Genomic DNA, 27,486 nt, shown 5'->3' with positions numbered 1-27,486 from the left:
CCCTCTCCGGCCAGTCCTCTCTCTCTGCTCGCAGCCGCTTTCTGGCCAGTCTCCCAGGTGGCCGAGGGTGGTAACTGGAGCATGACCCAGCAGGCTGGGCCGCAAACCACAGGCCTGGGCCTCACGGACCGGCCGGGCTGTTAAGATGCTGACCACACAATTCCCTCCGACCCACCGGAGGAATGTGCCGGGTCCTGGAGCGGAGACGGGGCCAAAAACATCCTCCTCACCCCACCAGTGGTCTGGGAAGGCAGAGCCGGGCTGAGCGGCCTTGCTTGGCGCGGCTCCCGGCCCCAGGGTGTGATGCTGGTGGACAGAGCGGGTGGAGCCCTGCCCTGGCCGGTTCCTGGGGCTTGTGTCCAGAAGAGCGGCCAGGATGACGGGAGCACGAAAGTCGGGGAACTGCCAGCAGACGGCCTGGGGGCGGCCGGAACGCTGTGCCTCCCAGGAGAAGGGACCCCGCCGGAGGACCCTGTTTGCCTCTGGTGTGGGGCGCCTTGCAGCAGATGCGTTTTCATGGAACTTGGGGTGTCCTGATCAAATTTGTTGAACTGAAACATTGGGGCGTGTTGTTGTGTCACGTGAGTTGAGATGGAAACCGAGGTGTCGGGTCCCAGGGGCCCAGGGCTCCCCTGCTCTGGAGGAAATGCAGCCGCGGCAGCCCCTCCCCGGCCCAGACCCCCGGGCACCGAGACTTCCGTGCCATCCCCAGCCGGACAGCCAGCCTCCCGGCTGCGGTTGGTTTGCTCTCTGGGCTGTTTCAGCAAGTAGGGGTGGAGCAGGATAGGCCGGTCGGAGCCGGGACGGGGCCATGCTGGTTTGTGCACATGAAGAAAGCACATGGTAGGCGTCCAGCTGGTGCTGCTGCTGGGAGAAAAAGCCAAAGAGCCACGCTCCTGCCCTGGGGACGTGAGTGTCCCGAAGGAGCCAGGCCCAGAAATGCCCAGAGTGAGGAAAGGCTTTGGGGGGCTCCAGTTAACGACTCTGTGGGTTTGGGGGCAGGGAGCTCATCGAAGAGGAAGACGTGGCCCGCTCTCGGGTGTGCGATGGCCGCGGGGGCTGTACCAGAACCTCGCACACCGCTCACGCCCCCTGCCTTCCACGCATGCGCACGCGGGGTTCGTCCCCTGGCAATAGCCAACCCCTGGCCTTGCACGTGGGAGATGGGGGAAAACCGAAGGCACATGAAGGGGACTCTAGCGCCACCTGCTGGCCAGACCCCCAGGCCCTTCCTGAAGCAGCTGGAGCGGGGTGTGTGTGGGGGGTGCGTGCGTGTGTGGGTGTGCGCGTGTGTGGGTGTGTGTGTGTGTGTACAGTCTTTGGAGTGAGACAAGCTGACCTTGCCTCTGCCAGTTAGCACAGACTGTGAGGTCCTGGGGAAGTCCCGTGTCCTCACCGAGCTTCGGTCTTCCGGTCAGTAGAATAAGGACGGTGAGGGCAGCTTGGCAGAGGAGAAGCCCCGATGTACCCAGCACGAGGCCAGGCACCGTCCCGCGGTCTCTCCCCAGTCGCCGGGCACACTCTTATTTGGCCTGGACCTGGGTGTCTCTGGGGGTGGGCGCCCCTCAGCAGCCCCGATGCCTGCCTTCTTTCCTATCACTGCCTCTGCCTCTGGGCCCTGCTCTTCTCATGCAGGAGCCTCCTCCTCGGGGTTCCTGCCCCTCGCGTGCCTTTACTAGTGTGGAGCTCATTCCGAGGGCTGTCCTTTCTAAGAGCTCCGAGTGGCCCATGGCCAAGTAGCTGAAAGGATTCCTGTGAGTCCTGATAGAGAGCCTGGGCCCAGGACGTAAAGAGACGGCGCTCACAATAAGTGCCAAGTGTCAAATACGTCCTCCTCACCCAACGTGAGGCATGCAAACGTAGAAAGTGGAAGGGGAGATTGGACAGGAGGCCGGGACAGTTGATGCTCCGGACTGGAGAATCCAGCTCAGTCCAGACGGCGGGACGTCCCGGGGTGAGCGCGCTCAGGTCCTGTGGGTCTCTGCGCCTTGACTCCTCCGCTTCTCAGGCGCCGCCTTCAGAGGGTGATGGGCCCTATTCTTATCACCTCGTGGCAAGTGAGACCCTGTCCCCATCCTGTCCCAGGAAGTGAGACCCCTTCACAGGACGTGAGAAGCTGTCCCATCCCGGCTGCCAGCCCTGGCTGGCCCTGCGGTCACAGACAGGACGGGCCTAGAGCACAGGGCTTAGAGAGGGAGGGGAACAGACCTCGCCGCCTGCGCGCAGGTCTGGCTTCCTCGGGCGCTCTCTCGGTGGCCCCGGGAAGGCCGCTGACTTGCCCTCAGCCCACCCTCCCAGCGCCGGCGCGGTCACACCAGCACATGCGTCGGGACGGCCAGCCAAGCGCTCGGGGACGGCCGCAGCCCTGCTGGCTGGTGCGGAGGCGATCACGTCGGGGGGGGGTCGCCCCCGAGAGCCACCGCAAGCCCTGTGCAGCCCAGACCACTGTCTGGGCGAGGAGCCAGGAGCCTGGACGCCACTCAGGGGCCAGGGTGTGCCCGGTGAGGACAGCCCGGGGTGGGGCTCTGCCCGCGAGGAGGGGACACACCTCACTCCAGGCACGACCCTTGACCCCAGCCACCCAGCGCCCCCCCGAGGGTGTTGGAAGAGGCTGGTGCCTGAGTCCGCGGCCCGGAGGTCCCCGGCCCCTCCCACAGGTGAGTGAGGGGTGCGCTTCCCGTTGGCTGATTGGCCAGAGGGCGGCGGGAGGCCCCGCCCAGCGAGCCCCCGCTCCCCTGCCCTGCTCTGTTATTTCTCCGCTTGCTGAACCGGCCCTAACCCTCGTCTTGTCTCTCTGTCCACTTTTCTTGCAGCCGCTGCGAGCGCTTGCCTTGCCATGAGAATCAGGAGTGCCCCAAGCTGCCTCTGCGAATAACCTACTACCACCTCTCTTTCCCCACCAACATCCAAGTGCCCGCCGTGGTTTTCCGCATGGGCCCCTCCAGTGCGGTCCCCGGGGACAGCATGCAGCTGGCCATCACCGGCGGCAATGAGGAGGGCTTTTTCACCACCCAGAAGGTGAACCACCACAGCGGGGTGGTGGCCCTCACCAAGCCCGTCCCCGAGCCCAGGGACTTGCTGCTCACCGTCAGAATGGACCTCTATCGCCACGGCACCGTCAGCTCCTTTGTGGCCAAGCTTTACATCTTTGTGTCCGCAGAGCTCTGAGCACTCGCTTTGGGCCGTGGCGGGGCCGGGGTGGGGGGGGCTCCCTCTTGTTGCTTTCCTCGCCCTCCCCTCCGGGATTTGAATAAAGTTTTAGCGGGAGATCGCACCCAGCATGGCTGGCGGGCGTGCCTTGGTTTTATTTGGCGCGGTCAGGAGTCTCTGCCGCTGTGACCCCCTCGGCCTGGAGCCCCCAGGGTGACCCAGGAGTGTTTTCGGTGAGGGGTGTGCGCCTGGGAGCCCCGTTGATGGGAGTCGCCAGGGGGCCCCAGTGAGGGAGAACGAGCTGGCTCCGGGGTTTATCTTGAGCTGATTCTCTCTCCTCCACTTGGGTTGAGCCCAGAGGACGAGGTGACGGTAACAAGTGGAGTTCCATCCCCCCCTCACTCCACGGATGTGGAATTCGAGGCCCAGAGAAGGGGGCTCGGGCTCGGTCAAGCGTCCGTGGCCTGTCTGTGGTCCAGCCGAGCCTCCTGGCACCAGCTTGGTTTTCGTGTTGTATCACCAGGACCTGAGGCTTTAAACGAGACCAAAAAGCTGTCTCTTGAGACTCAAGCCTCTGGTTCTGTTTGTCTGGATGGGAAGCCCGAACCTGTGGTGGGAAACCCTGAGCACAGTTGCAGCATCCAAAGTTGCAGCATCTTGTGAGCAGCCCTGACCTGAGTGAGGTCTGTCCCCTGCACTGGTACCAGGAGGAGGCAGAGGAGGGCATCGTGAGTGTGTCCGTCCTGCCATGCGTTACTGCCCATCCTGTGAGGCAGGCGTGCCGGCCCCAGAGAGGCTCAGTGCGGGTGAGTGATTCTCAAGATCACACAGTGTGTATTTGAACCTCGGGTTGCTGACTCTACAGCTTGGACTCTTCCCTTCTGTCACAATACCGCCCACGAGGGCCTCGATCCGTCTGCCTCTCCTCATCTCTCCCACCGTGATCCCAGCCAAGCCTCCAGCGTGCTTTTCGAGGCCCCGCTTGCTTTAGTCCATGTGTCCATCTTCAGCCCGACCTCGGGTGCTTTACCCCTTGCTGGTTTGCCCTGAGCCACACCGCTGAGCTCTTGGCTGCCTCAGGCCCTTTGCACGTGCTTTTGCGCCCTTGGCCTGAATGTTGGCTAAACCTCAGCCTGTGGGCCCCTATCTCCGAGGGGCCTTCCTTGACAACCTTGTGTTTCCTCTGTCAGCCTTCCGCACACAGCCCTGCCTTTGTGATGCGCGTCGCAGTCTGCGGGGCCCGCTGATCTGTGTTCACCTTCGTCTCCCCACATCCGAAGTCTCTGTGCAGGCCCGGGCCAATTCTGTCCCACTCAGTGCTGTGTCCCTAGCTCCTGGCAGTGCCTAGCACACAGTAGGTGCCCTTCCCATGTCTGTCGAGGGACTGGACGACTTCCTGCCAACATTGCTTTATGTGCCTGTCATTTCTGTGGCTTCTGATGCTGTTTTCCAGCAGAAACATGAGGGCAAGGCAGAAAGTCGGAGGACTCAAGTAAAAGATACTGGAGAATCCTAAGGTCCTGCCTGCAAGGACATGGAAGGAAGGTGGGGAAGGGCTGTCCAGTAGAGACGGTGGATTTCCAGTTAACTCTATGGCTTGTGCCCTGTGACAGAGGCAGCAGGTACTTGCCATGGCAGCATACACGTGCTTCCAGCCACTCATCTGCAAGCTCCTCGTTGTCTCCCAGACTCCCCTCTGAGCTCTCTGGTCTGGACCAGCTTCCAGAATCCCATTATCCGAGGGCCTTTCAGAAGGATGAGTCTGATTATGTCTATACCTTCTTTAGAACCTTCTGTGGTTCTTGTACTAGAAGTTGAAGCCCAACTCCCTGGGATGGCATTCGAGGCCCTGCCAGCTCCAGCCTCTGTGCATCTTTGCAGCTGTGTCTCCCTCCTGCTCCCTGTTCTGGCTCACCCCTTCGCTCATGTCTGGTCACACAGGGCTCTTGCTTTTCTCTGAATGTGCTTTCTCCTGGCTTTAGCACGTGCCATGCCACCCTCCTGCAAACTGCCACTCTCCCTGGAGACGTAGCGTAAAAGTCACCTCCTCAGTGAAGCCCTTCCTGAATCTGAGCTTTTCTAGTGCTGGGCGTACTCCATCAGAGCAGTTACCCTGGCATTTGCTGTTGTTGCTTTGTATCATTCCCACTGCTCTGGGGCCTTTTTGACGGCAGGGGTTGGATCTGTATATTCTCTGCGTTGCTTTCAGAATGTTCAGCCTGTCAAAGGAACGCAGTAAACATCTGAATAAACGTATGGATGGAGGGGGATGGATGGATGGATAGATGGATGGATGCGGGATGGATAAATGAGGGATGGATGGTTGGATGGAGAGGTAATGGATGAATGGATGAAGAATGGATAAATGATGGATGGATGGATGAAGGATGGATGATGGATGGATGGATGAAGGATGGATGAGTGGATAATGGATACAGGATGGATGGATGAAGGATGGATGGTTGGATAGGAAATAGTTGGATGAATGGATGAAGAATGGATGGATGGATGGATGGTGGATGGATGGGTAGATGATGGATGGATGATGGATGCAGGATGGATGGTTGGATGGATGAATGAATGGAGGTTGGAAGACTGAAGGGTGGGTGGATGGATGGATGGTATTTTCAAGGCTTAGTTCATATACCACCTATTCTGTGAAATCAGCAGGGCACTGCAAGGACTCACGACTGTATTCAGTTGTTCTTTCAGCATGGTCCAGATTACTAGGCTAGAGGAGCACTTTTTTCCAAAGGGGTGTTAAGATGGGAGAAAAATTCCCAGGGGCTTTATAAGCCATTCACGAACCATATATGGCTGGCCAGAATCTCTCTACAGCATTACCACCAACTGCCTATCCAGTTTGGCTTGTACAATCCCTTGCTTGTGGAGCACCCTACCTCGTAAAGTGTCCTGCTCCATTTTAGGGCACCTCTGGTGTTTCTGTGTGTACCTGAGTGCACACGTGGGGGGTGATAGCTGAATTACCTGAATGCTCGCCTCCCGCAGTCCCTTGAGGCTCCATCGTGGTATCCAGTATCAGTCTGCTGAGGTCACGCGGTGCAGAAAAACCAAACCAGGCCAACCAACCAAACAGACAAAAACAAGAGTTTGAATGTCCACCTTGCTGTTTGCTAGTTCTGTGACCTTGAATGTGTCATTGCCTTTCCGAGCTTCAAGGCCCATGTTGTGGATTATTTTGAAAATAACGTGAAGTTACTTAGGCGCAAGGCAGCGTGTGGCGTCTGGCAGGCAGCCAGGAAGTGTTGGCTTCTCCATTTATTGGAAGGTACTTGAATGTTCATTTGGATCTCGATTTAAATGAGGAATGGGAGTTCCTGCTGCGGCACAGTGGGTTAAGAATGTGCAACAACTTGGGTCACTGCAGAGGTGCGGGTTCAATCCCCCGCCCTGCGCAGCAGCTTAAAGGATCCCGCATTGCCGCAGCTGCGGCTTGGATTCTCTTCCTGGCCAGGGAACCTGCATATGCTGGGGGTGCAACCATAAAATAAATTAATTCATTAATGGGGAATAAAAGTTCAGAGAATTTGTAGAGCTGCCATCACTTCCAACTCCTGGACCTGGGCGTGCGCTTCTGACTGTCACTGTGCTAAACCAAGCTCCCCGGGTGAGGGATAGTTAGGGTCATTGTTATTATAACAATAAAAATAATGACAGTGATGACACTGCTTTCAATGGACCAGGCACTGTTCTAAGCACTTAAATAACCTTCGCAAAGCCTTGTGAGCAAAGTACTGTTGTGACCCCATTTCACGGTGAAGACACGGAGATAGCGTGACTACCTGACCCAGAGCCCCACCCCTGGTGTAAGGTGGGGCCACGCTCTAAATCCAGGCAGCCTGGCTCCAGGGTTGGTTCTCAGAAGCCCTGCCCCATGCTGCGAAGAGGGCAGGATTCCTGGGATTAGTCTCTGCTTGTCAGATATTCAGAAAGCCCCTCAGACCAGCGCCGTTCTAAAATTCCCAAATGAAAAACAAGGCAGTTTATTAGCTAAGGAAGGAGGCAGTGCGGTGTAGCGGAAAAAGCCGGGACGCTTACATGAGATGACGTGTGCCAGCTGTCGGGCACCGTGGTCAGGGAAGATGCTGCCATGTGGTTTTTGAAGTTCTCTGGATCCCAAGCAAGAAGCACCCGGAATGAGATAAGACTTTTTTTTACTCCACGGAAAACATCTTCAGCTAAACAAGGTGACACAGTGTCCCCACGAACCCCCAAATATTGTTCATGCCACCTGCGTCGTGTTGGCATCCGTGCAAGAGAGAGCTGTGGGAAAACCCCAGAGCAGTCAGCACGTAGCCCCTAGAAAGCACGGCAGACCAGCCCGAGAACAGACCCGGAGGCATCTTGCTCATTCCAGTGGCCAGTAGTAGAGGGAGCTCAGGGCAGGATGGAAGGGATGGAGTGCCTAGCCTGGAAGACCTTTTTATTATTTTTATTACTATTGTTATTATTATTTTGGCCATTCCCACAGCATGCAAAAGTTCCCGGGACAGAGATCAAACTTCTACCCCAGCAGTGACCCCCAAGCCACAGCAGTGACAATGCTGGATCCTTAACCCTCTGAGCCACACGGGAACACCAAGGACCTTTGAAAACTGAGCCATCAGGCCTTCTCTGAAGGTCAGGATCTCACACTAAGGAGAAACTGCTAGAAATGAAGTAGAGAATTGAGTGGGAAAGAGAGAGTAGAGACTCTGGAAAAGGAAGGTCCTGAGAGCAGGCTGCCAAAAACAAAGACGAGGGAGCTCCGAGAAACCACTGGAAACCGCACCTCTTCCTCAAATTCCAGGAAAGCTAATTTTACATAAAAATGATCAAGCAGGAGTTCCCGCTGTGGTGCAATGGGATCAGCGCCATCTCTGGAGCCCTGGGATGCAGGTTTAAAGGACCCGGTGTTGCCGCAGCTTTGGCGTAGGTTGAAAGTGAGGCTAAGATCTGATCTCTGGCCTGGGAACTCCATGTGCCACAGGGAGGCCAAAAAAGAAGAAAAGAAAAGAAAAGAAAAAAAAAAAAAAAAGATCAACCAAAATGTATCAAGGTGAAATCTCATATGAAGTTATTGTAGGAAAAAATGGAATAAAGAACAGAAGGATTAGCCAAAAAAGGAGGGGGAAAAAAAAAAAAAAAAAAAAAAAAGAACAGCGTGACATCCACTAGAAAGTACACCAGAAAGACTAGATCAAAACTGTGACCTGTGGGAGTTCCTGTTGGGGCTCAGCAGGTTAAGAACCCGACTGGTATCCAAGAGGATGGGGGTTCAGTCCCTGGCCTTGCTTAGTGGGTTAAGCATCCAGCATTGCTGAGAGCTGTGGTGTAGGTCGCAGGCGCGGCTCAGATCTGGTGTTACTGTGGCTGTGTGTCACTAGGGCGGCAGCTGCAGCTCTCATTCGACCTCTAGGCTGGGAACTTCCATATGCCCTAAAAAGACCTAAATAAATAAATAAATACATTTTTAAAAATAAAAATTGTAGATAGAATAGGGGGAACAGATCCAAAAAATTATTAAGTGTCAGTGATGGTAATTTTAGCATTGTTATTCTGAGACTGCTGGGTCAATATAGAGAATAAATTAGATAAATAATTACGGGATAGCCTGTCTTCTCCTGTGAACCAGGATTTTGATATGGAAAAAAAGGAGATTTAGAGAGTTCCCTGGTGGCCTAGTGGTTACGGATTTGCTGTTGTCATTGCTGTGGTGTGGGTCTGATCCTTGGCCTGGGAACTTCCACATGCCATGGGAGCAGCCAAAAAAAAAAAAAAAGAGAGAGAGAGACATTTCTTTTGTATGTAGGGGAGATTAATTTTTTTTAAATGTATAGTTCTTGTTTTGAATTGTAGCTATCAGTATGAACTCATGATGTATTTTATTTTTGAACATGCCCACAGAAGAGGCCTGGAAGCAAGGACCAGCTCAGGAGCACTGAGCAGTCCTGGTATCCAGATTGTGGTTGAAATACCCTTTTGCACTAAAACACAAAACCAAACCGAAACACAAACCCAGGACTTGTTGGAGAAATAGCTGGGGCATAAAGTATAAGACGAGACTGGACCACCTTGTCAGACCAGAGAGCAGGAAGCTATCAGAGGTTCCTAGGGCCCCAGCACGAGCATTCAGCGGCCAATCTGGTTTTTTCTGTGGCCAAAGATGGGAAAACTTGAGCTCCAACAAGGGATAATAAGTGCAATGGATTGAAATTCATCAAATAGTTTAAAGCTATGAGTTCATACTGATACTTTTATTTATGTATTTATTTTGGCTGTGCCCATGGCACGCAGAAGTTCCCAGCCCAGGGATCAAACTTGTGCCACAGCAGCAGCCTGAGCCACAGCAGTAACAATGCCAGATCCTTTAACTGCTGGGCCAAAAGGGAACTCCTATGATGATTTTTTAAAACATCAACTGGGAGTTCCCATTGTGCCTCAGTGGGTTAAGAACCTGGCATGGTGTCCGTGAGGATATGGGTTCGATTTCTGGCCTTCTTCAGTGTGCTAAGGATCCAGTGTTTCCATGGCTATGGCGTAGGCCTGCAGCTGCAGCTCCATTTCAACCCCTAGCCCGGAAACTTCCATATGCTGCAGGTGCGGCCGAAAAAAAAAAAATAAATAAAGGGAAAAAATTTTAAAAGTCAACTAATAACCTCTGAATGCTGATAGCAACCTTCGGGTCAATGCAGATAAACAATCAAGCAGTGATCTTGCTTTTCCTCTATGAACTATGCCCCCTGGTAGCCAGAGAGTATGAGGGGAAGCATCTCTTTACAGAAGTAGTCAAACTACTAAGTGAAAAAGAAATTATAGAGTCAAACTCCAGCATGGCTCGATCCATGATAAACCAGCAGATCTGGGCCCTGAGAATTAGCAGCTGATGACATCACAGAAAGGAGACGCAGACACCACGTGCATCCCCTCCCCATGGAAGACTCACCATCGACTATCATTTTTCCGAAGGCCCTGGGTCTGCATCTGATCAGGTGTCTGGATCCAGCTCCCAACGTGCCAGGAATGCTGAGGACAGAGGCTCGGGCGAGGCTGCACCAGGAGGACGCGGTCAGCACGCCCAGGTCTAGGAAGCGCTATGGCTCACCTGTTTGCTTCCTTAACAGATAAACTGTGTGGACGATGAAGGGGTGGGGAGGACACCTGTGGGTTAGAAAGGACTTTCAAAAGGTATAACAGATGACAGACTTTTTAGTGGAAACGTTTAACATGCCTGTGTCTGGCAAGGCACACCTGTGTGATGCCACACAAAGGAACCCAGGTAGGCGATTTCTAGGAGAGTGGGGACAGGGGTTACTTTGGGGACGCCCAAGGGGGTTGAGACGGGTCCAGGACACATGCAGGGACCTCAGGTGGCAGGGGAAGATCTTTTTTTCTTTAGAAAAAAATTTTTTTTGTCCTTTTTTTTCCATAGGGCCACACCCACAGATATGGAAGTTCCCAGGCTAGGGATCCAATCGGAGCTGCAGCCACCTGCCTACGCCACAGCCACAGCCACGCCAGATCCAAGCCACGTCTGTGACCTTTACCACAGCTCACGGCAACGCCAGATCCTTAACCCACTGAGCGAGGCCAGGGATCGAACCTGTGTCCTCATGGATGCTAGTTGGGTTCGTCAACCGCTGAGCCACAGTGGGAGCTCCTTGTATTTTTTTTTTCTTTAATAAATTTTATTGGAGCAGCGTTGACTTACAAAGTTGTGTTAGTTTTAGGTGTACAGCAAGGTAAATCAGTTATATGTATACACATGTATCCGTTCCTTTTCAGTTCTTTTCCCATGTAGGTTATGTGAGTAGATTACCCTGTGCTATACATCAGGTCCTAGTCACCCACCTATTCTCTAGACAGGAGTGTGGACGTGTCAGTCTCAACCCCCAACTGATCCCTCCCCCACCACGTCTCCCCTTTGGTAACCAGAAACTTGGTTTCAAAAATCTCTGAAGTTCCTGTCATGGTGCAGTGGAAACGAATCTGATTGGGAACTATGAGGTTGCGGGTTCGACCCCTGGCCTCGCTCAGTGGGTTAAGGATCCAGCATTGTCGCGAGCTGTGGTGTAGGTCACAGACGTGGCTCGGATTCTGCGTTGCTGTGGCTGTGGTGGCGGCCGGTGGCTACAGCTCCGATTGGACCCCTAGCCTGGGAACCTCCATATGCCGCAGGTGCAGCCCTGAAAAAAAAAAAAATCTTTATGAGTTGGAGATCTCTTTCTTGCCCTGAGTGCTGATTATAAAGTGCTTGGCCTTAAAATACTCATTCATCTGTCCCTTTGTCTTGTGTAGCTCTTGCATTTATGTTGTATTTTATGCCGAAGAGGTTTATAAAATACACCCAGACCTGTAACAAACGTATGTCCCTTCTTCCTCCCCATCTGTCCCGTGACGGGCTTTGACTGCTTCGTGCTGGGCACTGAGCTGGGGGCTTTATAACCACACCCTCAGTTATTAGCCCTGCCACCCACCTGACCCGGGGCCCCAAGGAAGGCGGGACCCTGTCTCCCGCGTTTGCTTTGGTGTCCCTGGCTCCTGGCACCCAGCAGATACTCAAGACACCCTGGTTGAGCAAGCGAATGAACGAATTTGATTGCCGTTGGAGAACCTGAAGCTCAGTTTATGTCGTTGGCCAAGAGCAAAGTTCTGCTCATCCTGGCCAGGGCAGACGGAACCTGGGGCACGTGGTGGGTGTTTGTTTGGTCCAGTTTGCAGGAAGGGCCAGGAGGCTGCCCCACGGAGCAGCTGGGCTCTGGAGGCCAGGCGGGTCTCCGACGGAGCCGTCTCGGGGAGCGGTGCTCCTGCCCCGCCACCTGCACCTCCTGCCTGGACGCCAGTCTCTGGGGGGCGTGGTGGCCCCAGCTTTGCTCCCCCCCTTATGCTGTGGTCCCCTCAGGCTCCGCCAGGAGAAGACGGACACCATCCGGTGCATCAAGTCCTGCCGCCCCAACGACGTCACCTGCGTGCTGGCCCCGGTGCACACCATCTCCCACACCGTCGTCTCGCTGCCCACCTTCCGCGAGTTCACCCGCCCTGAAGGTGAGTGGCCGCTCCCACGGCCTGGGACGGGCCGTCGCCTGGGTAAGCTTCCCGGCCAGGCAACCCCCTTGCCAGAGCTGAGAGCTTGGCCTGAAGGAGCCCCTCCTTGGTGAGATGTGGCTTTGGGGTTTGGAAGGTACAGCCCTCCCTGCCTCTGCATCTCCTCCGTGTCCCCAGACCACCCAGCAGCGTGCCAGCCCGTCCCTGGGTCTCTCAGTTCAGGGCAGGTGTGGGGGCAGGGGGGTCTCTTAGGGATAACAGTCGTTCAGCAACTAGCTACCAAGTGTCGATTCTGTGCCGAGCACGGGGGCATCAGGGAGGGCCTCCAGGAGGCAGTGACTCCCCTCTGGGAGCTCATCTAGGGCAATTGGGGAGCCAGGAGGCAGGAGGGTGCCAGGCAGAGCAGATCACCTCCCGAAAGGCCTGCTGGTACGTGAGGAGTGTGGACCTTTGAGGAAGGAAGCGAGTTTTTCTGGCTGGAGTGGTAGAGGCTTGGCAAGAGGTGAGCCAAGGGTAGGTGGGGGCCTGCACTTGGAACTGAGGCTTCAAGTCCAAGGCTTTGGGAGCCAGTAGTGGGTTGCAGCTGATGCTCTTTGCAGCATCACCCTGGAGATGGGGACAGATGGGCTGGCGCGGCTAGACTGGCTCCAAGAGCCCAGCAGTCAAGCAGTCAGTGTGCCCGCCTCGCCCCTACCCCCACAGGCAGCTCCCAGCCTGCAGTGTAGACCTGCCATCACAGCCCTCTTTTCACACCAGTGGGGCCCGGGCAGGCAGCGATGAAATGGGGTGCTGCTCTGTACGCCTCGCCTTGGGGTGTGCAGCCTGCAGGCCAGGGCTGGTGTGGGGCACAGCGCTAACAGGGAGCCCCTGGCCTTCTCAGGGAAGACAGACCGTTTGCCCTTTGCCTACACGCCGAGTGCAACAGGGTCCTCAGGTGATGCGGGAGCCCGTGCCAAGACACAGCACCTGGCCGCTGGGGTGGGAGGGCAGGAGAGGTGCCCCAGGGATGTGGTTGCCTGCAGGAGCCGGTGGCCCTGGCCCCTAGCTGCCAGTTTGTTCCTCTAGAAAAGGCGAGGCACAGAATCTTTGCAGCATGGCCCAGACTTGGGTCCGAGAAAATCCCTGAGTGCGATTTGCCTTGTGCAGGATGGCGGTTCCACTGAACCACACACGAATCCCTCCCAAATCCCTAACCCGGTTTTGTGTCTCCACCGTGTGTCCCCCCCACCCCGCCCCCCACCCATGCGGGCCTATAATTGGTTGTGTCGGGAGTGGGCGTGGTTAGGGACACCTGTCAGCCTCTTGGGCCCAGGAAATCCAGACCTTGACCTTTGGTGATGGGCGGACCCTTGCTGGGCACTTCCTTCACGTCTCAGGTGAGGAAGCTGAGGCCCAGAGAAAGGACGCCCCCGAGATCGCACAGAGAGGGGGTGCTCCTGGCCGAGGGCAGCCAGCCGACCTGGTGTCGGGTGGTCCGGGAGAGGGACCCAGCCACCAGACTGCCCGGCCCGGCCTGGGCAGTGGCTTGTCTGACCCTCGTCGCTGCGGGCAGGAGCCCAGCCAGCTCCCTTGCGCTTTCCGGCCTCTCTCTCCTTGTCCCCTCACCCTCCTCCCTTCCGGAGGCCAGGCTTCCGGAGGACTCACGACTAATTCCAGTTCCTTCCATCGCCGCCCCTGCCCCTCCTCAGCCCCATGACTTCAGGGAAGACCCAGATCTCGCCAGGCCTCGGCTTCCCGGTTGGCAAAAGGGGGATGGGCTGTGATCCAGGGCCCCTGGGGGCCCCTCGTGCTGGGTCCTCACTGCCCGAGGGGCTGTTTCAGGGCCGCGGGGCCCAGCGCTGTGCCCTCTCATGCCACCCTTCTCCCTGGCAGAGATCATCTTCCTCCGGGCCGTCACGCCAGCGCATCCCGCCAACCACGCTGACATCATCTTCGACATCACGGACGGGAACCTGCGGGACTCCTTCGACATCATCAAGCGCTACATGGACGGCATGACCGTGGGTGAGTGGCCGGAGACGTCAGGGCCGTCCGGACGTGCCCCCCCGCCCGCCCAGCCAGTTGGCCTGTAGGGGACCAACTCAGTTCCCTCCTGCGTCCCATCCTTCAGGGCCCGGCTGGAACCCCCTCGTCGCCCAGGGTGGTGGAGCCACCAGTTCTCGGGGACACCCCTGTGGGCCTCAGTCTCCCCACCTACCAGGGGTGGATTAACTGGGGACGGACGAGGTCTCTGCGTCTCCCCACTGTGAATTTCAGACAAGATCCCGCAGGCCAAGCGCTGGTCCCAGGACTCGGCACCGTCCCCCAGGTGTAGGAGCAGATAGGATTTTTATTCTTGTGGTGCAGCTGGAGACTAGCTAATGGGCATCAGGACCTGCTCACCTGCCTCCGGTCCATAGTGGCCACTCCCGCGTGTCGGTGGGTAGATGTCCCAGGCCTCTGAACATGCCTTGGGTGTACAAAGAGGGCTGGAGTTGGGGGGGGGGAAACACAGGTGTTGGTGAGCCTGGAAGCCCTCGGCAATGCCTCTCCTGAAGGGTCACGTTGGAAAGGATCCAAACTCGTGGGTTGAAAACGACCGCATCTGCCACGTGGCATCTACAGTTAGACTCTGTGAACATTTTCCAGGCAGCTGAGCCGCTGAGGGCCCGGCGCTGTCCTTTGCCTTTGCTCAGTTTCCCTGCTGTGAGTCGGGCCGGGAGCAGTGGGCTACGGGCGTCTCTGGGGCCCTGGATTTTGTGAGGTCTTCAGCACCCCTGCTGTTGGTCCCCAGCAGAGCGTTTTGGGGATGCGGTCTCTAGGTGGCGCTGTTGGACCTCAGAACCCTGGTCCGCCAGGCCCCGGAGCCGACCGTTGTTAAGCTGCAGCTGGAGACAGGGGATGGTTTTTCCCCTGTTGCCAAAGAGCCATTTATAGTGACTTTACAAGCTGTTAAATGGGTTTGCATGTTGTAAACATGACTGAGTCATCTGGGGGGGCCTCCCACCCCCGGCCTCCTCCGCTAGTTGGCAGCAGGAATAATTAGTTAATTACAATGAATGGCACATTAGCCATGGCTGGGGTGCCAAGGGGAGGGCCGGCCGTTTGGGTGTCAGCAGCCATAAAACCTGCCGCTTGCCCTTGAGTCACTGCCCACTCGGGGCCTCAGTTTCCCCCGTCGTTAGGTGGAGAGATGCTTAAGGGGCCTTCCCGGGCCTGGATGGGGAGGTGGGAACAGACAATAGGAGGTAGGGTCGAGGGTTTGTCCCCCCGTGTGGGGGCTGCTGAGCAGCCTGCTGGCACCCACGCAGAAGCGCACCTTGGGCCAGCCTCGTGCTTGACGCCGAGCCTGTAGGCGTGGCTGCAACACGGCTGGCTCTGGGGCGATTCGCAGCTCTTGGAACCACAGTTGGAACCAGAACCTTCCCAGGTGGTTGTTCATTCTTTGCATTTCTTTTCCATCTTCTTGCAGAGCCTCCCCCCCCCGCCCCCCGCCCCATACCAGGCCCTGGGCCAGCATTGTGGGTACAGAGATGAGTCAACACCACGCAGCTCCTGCCCCTAAAGGCTTTGCCTTCTGCCGGGTTGAGAAAGGGGGACAGAAACAGGTTATCAAAGCGCAGCAACCGAGAGGCAGGGACAAGCCTCCAACGCTTCGAGGCCTCCCTGGGGGGCAGGCTCCTTAGAATGTGTGCGCCTTCCCTTCCAGCTAAAGCCTTCCTGGGATGACCCGGGCCGGGGGCTGGGAAGCGGCCGGGCCTGGAGCCAGTGCTCACCAGCACATTTTTCTAGCTGCATCTATAGTCCAAACAGAACCAACCTGGGAGTCTCTGTTTCTTGGCTTCCCATCCACTGGGGCAGAAAATCCTGGCATCTCAAAGCCCGGAGGCTCTCTGAGGCCATCTTTTCCAGTTCCTTCTTTTGTAGAGGGGACCCCGAGGCCCAGAGCAGCAAGGGGGCTGGCTGGTCTTCTCAGGGGAGAGACAGGACAGAGCCCCTGGTGTGAGAGGCCACCGCAGGTGCCATCCTCCCCGGGCCTCAGAGACAAAGAAGCCTCTGCTCACTGCTGTGCTGAGCTCTGGCTCTCTGTGCCTGCCAGGTGCTGCCTTATTTCTCTGCTTCAGGGTGTGTGTGGGGGTGTCTCTCCCCTGGGCTTCCCCCATCCCACCCCCTTCCCTCTCCTCTTCTGCCCCTAGTAACTTCTGTGCATCCTGGAATATTCTGAGCTCTGGGGGGTAGTAGCTGCCCTGGCGCATCCCAGCCCTGGACACGGGTCTGGCCCTACGGCTCTGGGTCCATCCACCTGCAATGGCTGGTCTTGCCCTGGCCTCGAGTAGCCTGGGAACCGCCCCGAGCCCGCTCACCCGCCACATCCCCGGTCGGTCCCCGGAAGGCCTCTGGGGATGTGATTGTCTCTCTTGGCAAAGACGGAGCCAAGGAAATGACTGTCTGAGACTAAGCAACTGAAAAACCGCAGGGCCCAGGATGTTTGCAGACTCATTTTCAGCCGTGCATTCTCGTTTCAAGCAGGGTCTTAGGCAGAAACCCTTTATGTCCAAGGAAAGTGTTTTCCTGGCCACTCAAGCCTCCCATTTGCTGTACCCCCTACCCCCAGTGGGGCTCCCAGGCCCGTTGAGCTTGCAGCACCTAGAGGGGACACCTGCCTACTCACAGGCGATGCCTGAACCCCTGCCTAGAGAGCTCTAGGCCACGCCCTGTGCAGACACTGGCCACCGGGCCCGGAGGGCTTCCTGGAAGAGGTGAGGTCTGAGCTGGGCCATAAGGCACGTGAAGGAGCAGCTCACACTTAGTACCAGGAGCAGGTGCCTTGTCACTGCCACAACCTGTGACCTGGTGAGAGTCTCCCCACTCACCAGTGAAGGAGCAAGGGCCAATGAGGACAGGAGGCTTGGCCTAGGCCGCTCGGTGCTGGGGGCAGAGCAGGCTTCGAGCCCAGCCTTCCCCAAACACGGAGAACTGGAGCCCGCCAGCTGCTGGTGTTGGCTTGGATGCGGTTACTAAGAGTTTGCATCCCCGAAAAATAACCAGGGTCAAGCCGCCAAGACCCCCAGGCCATGGAGCTCAATCCTCCCCAGATAACAGAAGAAAAAAGTACCCCAGAGTCAGAGTCGATTAAGAACCTAAAAGGGCCAGGCCTGCCCCTAATGCATCCTTTAAAAACCAGTTCTTGGCAGGGATAAAGGCGGCTGAGAAGCAGGGCCGAGCTGCCGTCGTGTAAAGCCGCGCGGCCGCCCGCTGCATTCCTCTTTCACCAGCTGTCAATGAAAAATGAAGGATGTGTATTCTCCAGCTGCACAAAAATGCTCTATTGATGCCTGAGGTATTCTCGGGCCACTACAAAGCCTTCCTTACCCAGCCCCCGGATTCATTCCTTGCTCAGCCGAGTGCTGGCTGTAGGCAGGGGCTGCTCCATAAGGGGTCTTTCAGGTAATAGCTCCGAGAGATGACTAATGGGCGCCCTCGCGAGCTGGGCATGGGCCGCCTATCATCAGCCACCAGCAAGTGCGGCCGCCCCTGGACAGCCAGCCACTGGGTAGAGGCTGGTATCTGAGCCTCAGCCTTCCCCGAACCCCCCGCGGCGCCGCCACCACTGCTTTGTAACTGTTTTTCTAAGGAGGGGAAAAAAAAAAATCTCTATACTGAGGATCAGCTTTGCCAAAATTGCTGTTAAAACCTCCCCAAGTGGTTCCCGTTGTGGCTCAGCGGTAACGACCCTGACTAGTATCCATGAGGATGTGGGTTCGATCCCTGGCCTCGCTCAGCGGGTTAAGGGTCCGGTGTTGCCGTGATCTGCGGTGTAGGGCGCAGATGCGGCTCAGATCTGGCATGGCTGTGGCTGTGGTGTAGGCCGATGACCGTAGCTCCGATTCGACCCCTAGCCTGGGAAGTTCCAGATGCCATGGGTGCAGCCCTAAAAAAAAAAACAAACCTTGCCCGAAGCCAATAGGTACTAGACAGCCCTCAGTTAGCTTGCTTTTTAGACCCTCTGGTCGATTCTGTGAGCCTGATCCTTGGCCAGTGTGGTACGTGGCAGTAGGGTAGCAGTTATTTGCAAGTCAGCTCTTCCTGTCACACGACATGTTTCGTGAGATTGTGGACATGCTGGGAGTGTTGTCGCATTAGCCCCATGGAGCGTGAGGTCTGGGCAGCGAGGACTTTGAGCTGCCGCCAGGGGTTGACATCCGGTACACGCGCCATCAAGTCCGTACTGAAGGCCTAGCGGAAAAGACGCCAGCGCCCCAGCTCGTGGAAGCTCAATGGGAAAACAGCCCTCCGAAGCCTGGACACTCCCTGGCAGGACAGGACCCCCCACAGGTGATGGAATGGCCATTCCGCCCTGGCCTCTCCTGGCTCCGCATCCCGGCTCTCTGGTTTCCGAGAGGAATCAGCCACGCCAGGCCCCTGGCATGTGAGTTGAGATTCGTAGAATTCAACTGTATCAATGGATGTCCCCTCTTAATAACAGTAATAGTTAGGAGTTCCCACTGTGGCACAGTGAGTTAAGAGCACAACTGCAGCAGCTGAGGTTGCTGCAAAGGAGCAGGATGGATCCCTGGCCTGGCGCAGTGGGTTAAAGGATTTGTTGCTACAGCTGCTGAGGCTCAGATCCAGTCCCTGGCCTGCGGAATGTCCACATACAGCAGGTGTGGCTGTTAAAAGTGACAGCAATACTGCTAATAAAAATAAGAACAGCTCTAAAACTGTGAGCTCCCCAGCCCAAAAGGAGATTGAAAGAAAGTGCGGGCTTTCCTCATTTTTCCTCCCCTACCAGTTTTGTTTTTCAGTCTTTGCGTAATTAACAGGAAGCCTCTATTTTATGAAAACCAGTAGGAGCATCGAAACAGAAATAAATCCCTGTTAAGGGACCCCCGGTATGAGCTTTGGGCCTCGGGAGTTTCCGCCAGTCCCTTCGCTTAAACTGTGACGCGAGTCCCTGTGTTGCGGCCTCAGCTCCTGGAAGGAAGTACATCCATCTGTGTTTCACGTGGGTTTCACTCAGACATGAGTGATCATTTCAGAAACAGAGAGTTTCCCTGAGCTGCCCCCAGGTCCCGAAACGCACTGTCCCTCCCCGCTTCTGTTCCATTTAGCGGAGAAGGTCCTTAAGGAATAATAAGAAGGCTCCCTCCGTTGTGACCAAGCTCTGTGACCAGGCTCAGGGCTGCCCGAGGGCTGCTCGGAGGTCAAGGGGCCAGCAGGCCTGGAGGGCACTTGGACAAACCGGGTCACTGGCTCCACCACCGTGCTTATGGACCACCTACTATGTGCTGAGTGAAGAGGAGGCCCCTCTGCCTCTAGGGAGGCTGGCAGTCACCAGAGAGTGACAAGACAGCACCATGAGAGGTACTGTGGGTGCACAGCCCGGGTTGCCTGTACCTGGGCAAATCGAGGCAGGCTGCATGGAGGAGGCGGCCAGGATAAGAATCTCCGAGACGGATATGCCAGGGCCCTGTTCCTTTCCTTGGCGTGGTGGCATTTTGAACCTCTCCTCTTGACCACAGAGACCTGAAGGGGCGTCCTTCCTCCTAAAAGGGTGGCTTTGAAGCTTCGAGACCGCTGCTCCTATTCGAATCACGGAGCTCGGCTCAAGTCTTGCTCGTTCTTCACCTTCAATGCCGGCGCAGGTCGACAAATCTCAACTGTGACCTCCCAGAGTCCTGGGGTTTGGCATCTTGTCACAGTCCTCACTGACCCGCCCCAGGGACCAAATGCAGGTTAGTTTTCATCTCCAGTGACCACACACACACACACACACACACCCCCAGCATTCCCTGGCTCTTGCTGCACTCCCCACCGCTCTCTGCTGGTTCCCACCAGTCTCGTGCACCTGGAGGCCTTGCCAAGACTGTCATCCTGTCACCTAACTGTCCCTTCAATCCAAGACACACCCTGAGGCCCCCTGCGGCCAGGCCGTGGGTTGGCTCTGGAGAGGCTGTCAGTGGGGGGTACACAGTTCACACGCTCGGGGACCTCCCAGCCCAGAGGGGGAGAAGGATGCCCGACCAGACCGTTCTGATACCACATGGGAGGTGCTGGACGTGCAGAGCAGAGGCAGCCTGGCGGGACACATGGAGCAGTCTGGGGAGACCCATTTATGTTGGGTCTTGATGGCCAAAGGGGAGCGACCGCGCAAAACGGCATTCCTGGCCCAGGGGCTGTGTGATGAGAGGCGGGAGGGGGCGGGCACCCAGTTTAGTGCCTCCAGAACATCCAGAATGCACCAGGGAGGGAGAGAGCAGGGGATGGGGGTGTCTGTACCCCCGGGACTCCATGGACATTCTCCTGTGGCCCCCCAGATGCTCCTGGGGGGCTGGCAGTGCCCATGGTGGTGTTTCAAGGTCCCTCTGGCACCATGAGGTGGTGGTTGTCCCCACTTAGTAGATGACAAGACTGAGGCCAGAGGTACTTAGTTGCTGCCCAGGTTCTCCCAGCCCGGGAGGGTTTGAGGATGGGAGTTAGACCCAGGCCATCTGTCTCCATTTTTCTCTGGTCTACACCAGCTGGCGTCTACACCAGCAGCCATTGGGTCCATGTCTTAGTCTGAGAGGATACATAATGAAGCATCTCCTTTTAAGCCCTTGCAGTGTTCCTGGCCATGGGGGCTTGGGCTTGGGCCACCTCTTTGGGACTCAGAACCCCCTCAAGTCTGTAGTTAAGAGGTGGGGTTCACAGAGTTTCTGTTGTGGCTCAGCGGGTTAAGAACCCAACATAGTCTCCATGAAGATGCGGGTTTGATGCTGGCCTCGCTCGGTGGTTTAAGGTTCCGGCGTTGCCACAGGCTGCGGTGTAGGTTGCAGATGCGTCTTGGATCCTGTGCTGCTGTGACAGTGGTGTAGGCCGGCAGCTATAGCTCTGATTCTACCCGTAGCCTGGGAACTTCCCTATGCTGCAGGTGCACCCCGCCCCCCCAAAAAAAGAAAAAAGATGTGAGGTTCACACCACCACCCTGCTAGAGAGGGGACAGGGTCCTGGAGGCTCCCCGATGGCCCTTCCCCTGCAGAACTGCCGACTAGCTCCTGCCCAGGGGCTTCTGCCCGGTCCCTCTTCTGCAGACAGGAACTGGTGGGGCGCCTGGGGCCTCGGGGGAGGGCTGTGCAACCAAAGCCGGGCCACGCTGCCTTCAGGCAGACACTGGGATTGCCTGTGATTTAGGCAGGTTGTTGTAGGCTGGGCAGTACCCTCTCTGGCTGGAAATGTGCTTTAAGTATAACCTGCACATTTGAAAAGAGATTCCGACCCCACTCCCCTTCACAGCTTGTTTCTGGTCGGGTCTGACTTGGTGCGCATGCGGGTCTGGGGGGCCGGGGGCTGAGTGCAGGTGTGTGTGTGTGAGTTTAGGTGGGAGTGAACGTATAAGCAGGGTGTTGCAGGCTGTGTGGGTGTGAGGGGGGTAGGGACCAGTGTGTACACACACAGGGTTTGACTTCTGAGATGTTTCTGCCTCGCTGGCTGGGAGAAAGGGACAACCCTGTGGCATCAAGACCTGGCTTCGTGTTCCCAGGCTGGGGCCACCCTGGACCCGTGGACAAGGTCTAGAGATTTTGCTCAGTTTTGCTCGGGAGTGGACGAGCCACCCAGCATCCCCGTGTTGTCCACTCACCCTTCACAGTGTCACACAGGCTCTCACGCAGCCTCGCAGGGTGGCCCCCCCTGGACTGGCATCAGTTTCCATAAGAAAAACCTCAAGGGCTGGCCCCGGGGCCCTTAGGCAGGGAGTCAGCGCCGCAGTTTGCAAGCAGGTGTGCAGGATGTCATGCCCGCCGTGGGTTGTCCCCTGCGCTCCTCGTCCTCCGCTAGGTCCCCTGAGAAGCGCAGGGGCTCCTGCCCTCAGCCCCGGGCCAGGCACCCCGGCCGCCAGCCCTGCTCCCAGTGAATCTGAATGAATGACATGGTCCGGCTGACCGTCGAGGTGGCCACCTGTGGTAGGTTGAGGAGGGACAGGCCCTCATTACAGACGCCACTCTTGTCATTAGATGAAGCGACTACGTGCAAGCGCCTAGCGGTGCCCGGCACATAGTAGGTGTGCAGGAAGTCAGTATTAATGGGACCCAGTCCCTTCCCCAGTGTGACGTGTCTGTGCTGAAGACACACAGGGGCTCTACGTGTAACCACCCTCCTAACAAGGCCTCACAGCCCCTCCGAAAGGGAAGCCCAAACATTGACCTCTTGAAGTCGCGCTCTATTTCTCGTCAAGGTCGGAAAATACCGACGGCCGGCGTGACCCTTGTAGGGCCAACCCCGTAGGGTCTGTTGCCACAGATGGAGCCCTGAACTCGGGGTCCTGCATTCTGGGCTTGATTCTTGCTTCTCTGATTCTAGCTGTGTGACCTCAGGCAGGTCCCATGACCTCTCTGGGCCTTGGTTTTCTTCTCAGCAAAATGGTTCTAATAATATTTGCCTTGTGGGAGTATGAGCAGCGGGAGAAGTCGCAGGCGTTTTGATGTGACTGGGTAGGTTGTTCGGGGGATAAAGGTGCCAGTGAGAGGAAGCTGTTTGGAGCTGGACGGCTGGCGAGAGCTCAGAGCCCCCCTAGAGGACAGGGCAGCGGGCCAGAGGGAGGCACATGGGACGATGCCAGGACAGTTTTCCCTAGAGTGGTTCCAGCTACCTGGGAGCTCAGGGCTTGGGTTGACGGGTCAGGCCCACCCTGAAGCAGAATAGTGGAGGCCACGCCTCCCATGTTCTGTCATCCTTGAGTTATCCTGAATATGACGAATATTCAACAAGAATGTCCTGGGTTCCTACCCCAAGCCAAGCCCTGTGCTGGGTGCCGGGGAACAAATTTACACCCAAGCCACAGACGCTGCCTCCAAGAAGCTGCCTCCTAGCTTCCCTGGCCTCCTGCTGAGTTCCTGCAGTGGAAAGTGCTTGTTTGTCAGTGGTCGGCTCTGTCCCTGTTAATGTCTCAGCAGGAGAGAGAGAAGGGCTGCCGTGTACAGTTGAAAGTGTTGTGCACTGCACCACCCCATGGGCATGCACACAGCCTTTTCTGTGTACAGTGCACAACCTACTCCACTGGACATGGCAGCCCAGATGCAAGAGCTTGCTAGTGAAGATACCAACCTAGCTGTACCTCTGCCCTGGTCAGGCGAGGCCTCAGACAAAGTGGAGAGTTTGCTTGCCCAGCCATATGGCTTCAAGTCACCATCAATTGTTCCAGGTAGCAGGGCCCAGATCACTTCTTTGAAATCGTTACTGCTGAAGGGGTTAAACACGCGCTGCTGACCCCATCCGGCAGCCTGATTCGGAAAGCTTGGCCCGGGATCAGTACACATTACGAATGAGATTCAGAAATTCCACCTAAAAACAACAGCGAGGCCGTCCCTGCCAGTGGTGAGTGATGGGTCCTGTCCTGGCTTCCACGGCAAATCCCGGGGATTAGGCGCTTTCTCTTCTCTGGGAGGCACAGCCCTGTCACCCGGGGCCACACCCTGGCCAGCAGCCAAGTCGTTTCCCAGGTGACAACGCAGGACAGCCTCAGCCGACTTCACCTGGAGGCTGGCCGTGCATCAGAGGGAGGCTGAGGGCAGGTGGGGTTCCCTCTGAGAGCGGAGACGGGGACAAGAGGGGGACAAACACTGGCACTTTTCGTGCTCCCTGCTGGGACCCCAGGAGCAGACATGGGGTCTGGTTAGGCCCAGCGCCGTCCTGACTCACAGCTATGCCCCCTCCGAGACTCAGTAAGGAGGGGTTTCGTTGCCCAGTTTCCCGGACGCGGAAACTCTCAGAGGTCGCCCCCAGGCAGCCCCCTGGCTTGGGCAGGACCCTGTGGGCTCAGAGGGGTCCACTGCTTGTGAGTCCCCCACTCAGGGACCACAGGAAGCCGCGCCGGACACCTCCCAGCTCCTGACCCCAGACCCCTGTGTGACGTGGGATGCTTCCTACACCTGCGGGCCCCGCCTCCTGAGGTCTTCGCTCAGCCGTGTGGTCCTATGAGCACCCCTGAGCCTGGCAGAGCACCCCCTCTTTAGCAGTGTGCCCCGATCATGTGAAAGATGCCCTAGCCACTTGGTTCCTGAAGCCAGAAGCCAGGGACCCTCTGCTCCCCACCTCCCACCCCCAGAGCGGTTGCTGCTGGCTTTGCCAGGTTTTGAACCCCACCTTTCCTGTCCAGACCTGCTGCCCGTGGGCTGGAGAGACGTCCTCAGCCTGCTTAGCTCTTTCCCAGCGTCCAGCACCCTTAGCCCTTCCTGTCCCCTCCACTGACTCCAGCCACACCAGCCCACGTCCCAGACCCCAGCCCTGTCATGGCCCCTCTCTCCTCCCAGACTTTAGCTATGGTACTCACCTGCTTCTCCTCTTGGTAAGCTCCTATGCATCCCTCAAAGCCCAAGTCAGCCATCACCTCCTTTCCCTTGCCCTCCAGGCCCCCTACGGGCAGCATGTGGAGCGCCTTCCTTTGCGCCCCCAGGGATGTTCCATCTGTGTCTGCGGCTGGGAAGCCCAGGTATCGGTCCCCGTTGTCACAGCCATCTTGACAGCAAACCTTCCTGGGCCCTTGCTGCGCGCCAGGCACCCTCCCCGCACGAACCTTTCAGGCCTGTATGGGGGCAGGCCCAGCTCTAGGGGATGACAGTGACCGAGAGTGACAGACATGAATCCACACCTCAGATGTGTTTTATTTCAGAAGATAGGAGCAGACAAGAAACAAGCATCTCTACACCATGAGTGCCAGGCAGAGGGCAGAGTGGGTGGCAGGGTCTGGGGAGGAGCAGTTTGTTTAAGACCCGAGGAGCTGAGGAAACGAACCATGCGGAGATTGGCACCCAGAGCTTCAGGCAGAGGAAACAGCACGTGCAAAGGCCCCGAGGCAGAGGCAAGTCTGGTGTATTTGAAATTGCAGCCAGGAGGCCACTGGGCTGGAGCAGAGGTGTGAGGCAGTGGCTGACGAGGCAGGGTCTGGAGGCCGCCGAAATGGCTCTGGCTTTTCTGCCGAGTGAGATGGGATCCGCATGAGGGTCTGGAGACAAGGCGCGAGACGACCCTTCTTGAAAACGCGCCCTCTGTGCGCTGGGGTGTGGCTGGGCGCAGGGAGGCGCTGCAGGCTAGCCCAGGGATGCAGGCGGGATCCTGCCGATGGTGGCTTTGACGACGTGACCCCAGCTGGTGGGGTGAGCCGCAGACAGATTCCAACACCATTGGGCGCTGGTACCAGGTTAGGCACAGAGGCAAGGGTAACCCCATGGGTTTTGACCTGAAGATCAAAGAAACTGGGGTTGTCTTCAGGTGAGACAGGGAAGCTGTGACGTGGCAGCTTTGAGGAGGTCAGAAGATGACAGTAAGATTGAGGGGCTTGGTGGAGCCCTGTGGCCACGTGGGGTAGACTAATGAGTCTGGGAGGCATTCGTGTGTGGATGGTGGTTGGAACCCCGAGACCAGACAAGCTCACCAAGGAACTGTGTGTGGACAGAGGAGAGAGGAGACCAGCCCGGAGAAGGCGGCTTTCCAGGGGGCGGGGCGGTGGGCCGTGTCAGCAATGGTGAGAGTCCTGTCAGAGGAGCACCCAGGATTCAGATCTGTGTCGCCCTGGCTGATGGTGACCTTGACAAGGCCGTCTCAGTGGGGTGGGGTCAAAGAGAGACACACCTGAGCGGGAACTCTGGAGGCAGTGCTGGGGAACCCCTTCCAGAGACCTGCCCTGGGTGGGAGCAGAGAGGGGCTCGGGCCAGTGGGAAGGTTGTGGTGGTCACGGCTTTGTGAGTTTCTGCCGGACTTTTCTTCTATGGATTGTGAATTCCCAGAGTCAAGAACCTACAAGGGGGCAGTTCCCATCATGGCTCAGTGGGTCACAAACCCAATTAGTATCCACGAGGACACAGGTCGATCCCTGGCCTTGCTCGGTGGGATAAGGATCTGGCATTGCCGTGAGCTGTGGTGTATGTCGCAGATGCAGCTCAGATCTGATGTTGCTGTGGCTGTGGTGTAGCCCAGCAGCTGTAGCTCCAATTCAACCCCTAGCCTGGGAACCTCCATATGCAGTGGGTTTGGCCCTGAAAAGACAAAAAAAAAAAAAAAAGTATCGAAAGAGCCTACAAGGGGTTCACTTGTGCCACGCCCCAGGCCGTCAGCATGTTCGTCTTTCTTTCTTGCACACACACTTATGCGCACATACCACCCACCAGGAGGTGGCCCAGGCCCAGCGCCCAGCAGGCTGCAGGATCATGCTCTCCTGCTCCTTCCAGAGTCACCAAGGGGTTAAAGTGAGCCCAGAGCAGCCTCTCAGCATCTCCCAAGGTTCTCCTGGGGATCGTCTGTGTCCAGAATGATTTGTGACTCTTACCGCTGCTCTTAGGCACCTTTTGAAAAGCCTTTGGTATCACCGGCACGTTCATAAATTATTTTTTTTTTTTTAAGAAAATGAAGTGTGTTAGCCAAACAGCAGTAGAGGCATGTCGTGCAAAATTAGAAAAAAACAGGCTGACGATGATGCAAATCTTCTGACGGCCTCACCTGACGACCGTCAAGTCACAGAGGACCCAGGCACCCCCCATCAGCCATCGTCACGAAGGGCACGTCCTTTGGCCTTGGTGGCCGTGTTTCTGATAGACTCAGCCAGGGATGTTCCATCTGTGTCTGCGGCTGGGAAGCCCAGGTATCGGTCCCTGTTGTCACAGCCATCTTGACAGCAAACCTTCCTGGGCCCTTGCTGCGCGCCAGGCACCCTCCCCGCACGCTGTCAAAATGTGCCGTGTCGCTTGTTCCTCGGAGAGGTGGTGGTGGTCCCATTTTCAGGTGAGGAGACGGAGGCCCCGAGGGGGAACCAGGCTCACGGGACATGGCGGAGGCGTGCGCGCGCTGTGGGGTTTCTGCCACCGTGACCTTCCTGTGTGACCTTGGGTAGACCGAGTCCTCCTCCTCAGGTCTTCCCAGGCCTGGCATTTCTCTGCAGCCCTGGCAGTGAACCCGTCCATAGAGTCGGTGCATAATGAATGTTCAGTCGCAGGCTGGTTGGTGCTTCTGGCTCTGAGGATCCCGTGCTGGAAGAACCTCTGTGGGGCCCTGGCTGGGGGCCAAGGGAATTGAAGCTTGGGGGTTTCATGCTGTGGCCCCACCAGCAGGAAGCCCCCTCTGTCCTGAATTGGCTCATTCGTAGCATCTCCTAGGGAGGAAGGGAGAAAAAGTGACAGTTCTCACCACACCTCAGCGTGTCCCCTCCGTCTGAGATCCCACAGTGACCCCTTCGCTCCTGGAAGGGGTCTCAGTGCCTCGGGCCATCTGGCCGCTGGCCCCCCCGCCCCCCTGAATTCTCGCCCACCTGGGAAACAGCAGAAACCCTCCACGTGAGCCCCT

General features: G+C 57.0%; 1 protein-coding gene across 2 annotated transcripts in view; it reads left to right on the top strand.

Moving 5' to 3' along the window:
• FBLN1 (fibulin 1) overlaps positions 1-27,486 on the top strand; it is an 87,681-nt gene that overhangs the window by 49,473 nt on the left and 10,722 nt on the right. Inside the window, exons 15-16 of one of the 2 annotated variants that reach the window (XM_003125955.6) lie at positions 12,053-12,195; positions 14,068-14,199. In XM_003125955.6, coding sequence (XP_003126003.3) covers positions 12,053-12,195; positions 14,068-14,199 — 275 coding nt within the window. Of the gene's footprint in view, positions 1-2,813; positions 3,284-12,052; positions 12,196-14,067; positions 14,200-27,486 lie in introns of those variants that run through there. The other variant, XM_005663736.2, reaches the window with a different exon arrangement.

Source organism: Sus scrofa, chromosome 5, assembly GCF_000003025.6.
Source record: "Sus scrofa isolate TJ Tabasco breed Duroc chromosome 5, Sscrofa11.1, whole genome shotgun sequence".
NCBI classification, from domain to species: Eukaryota; Metazoa; Chordata; class Mammalia; order Artiodactyla; family Suidae; genus Sus; species Sus scrofa.
Note: the sequence above shows the minus strand (reverse complement) of the source record. Positions and strands in the feature narration are given on the sequence as shown.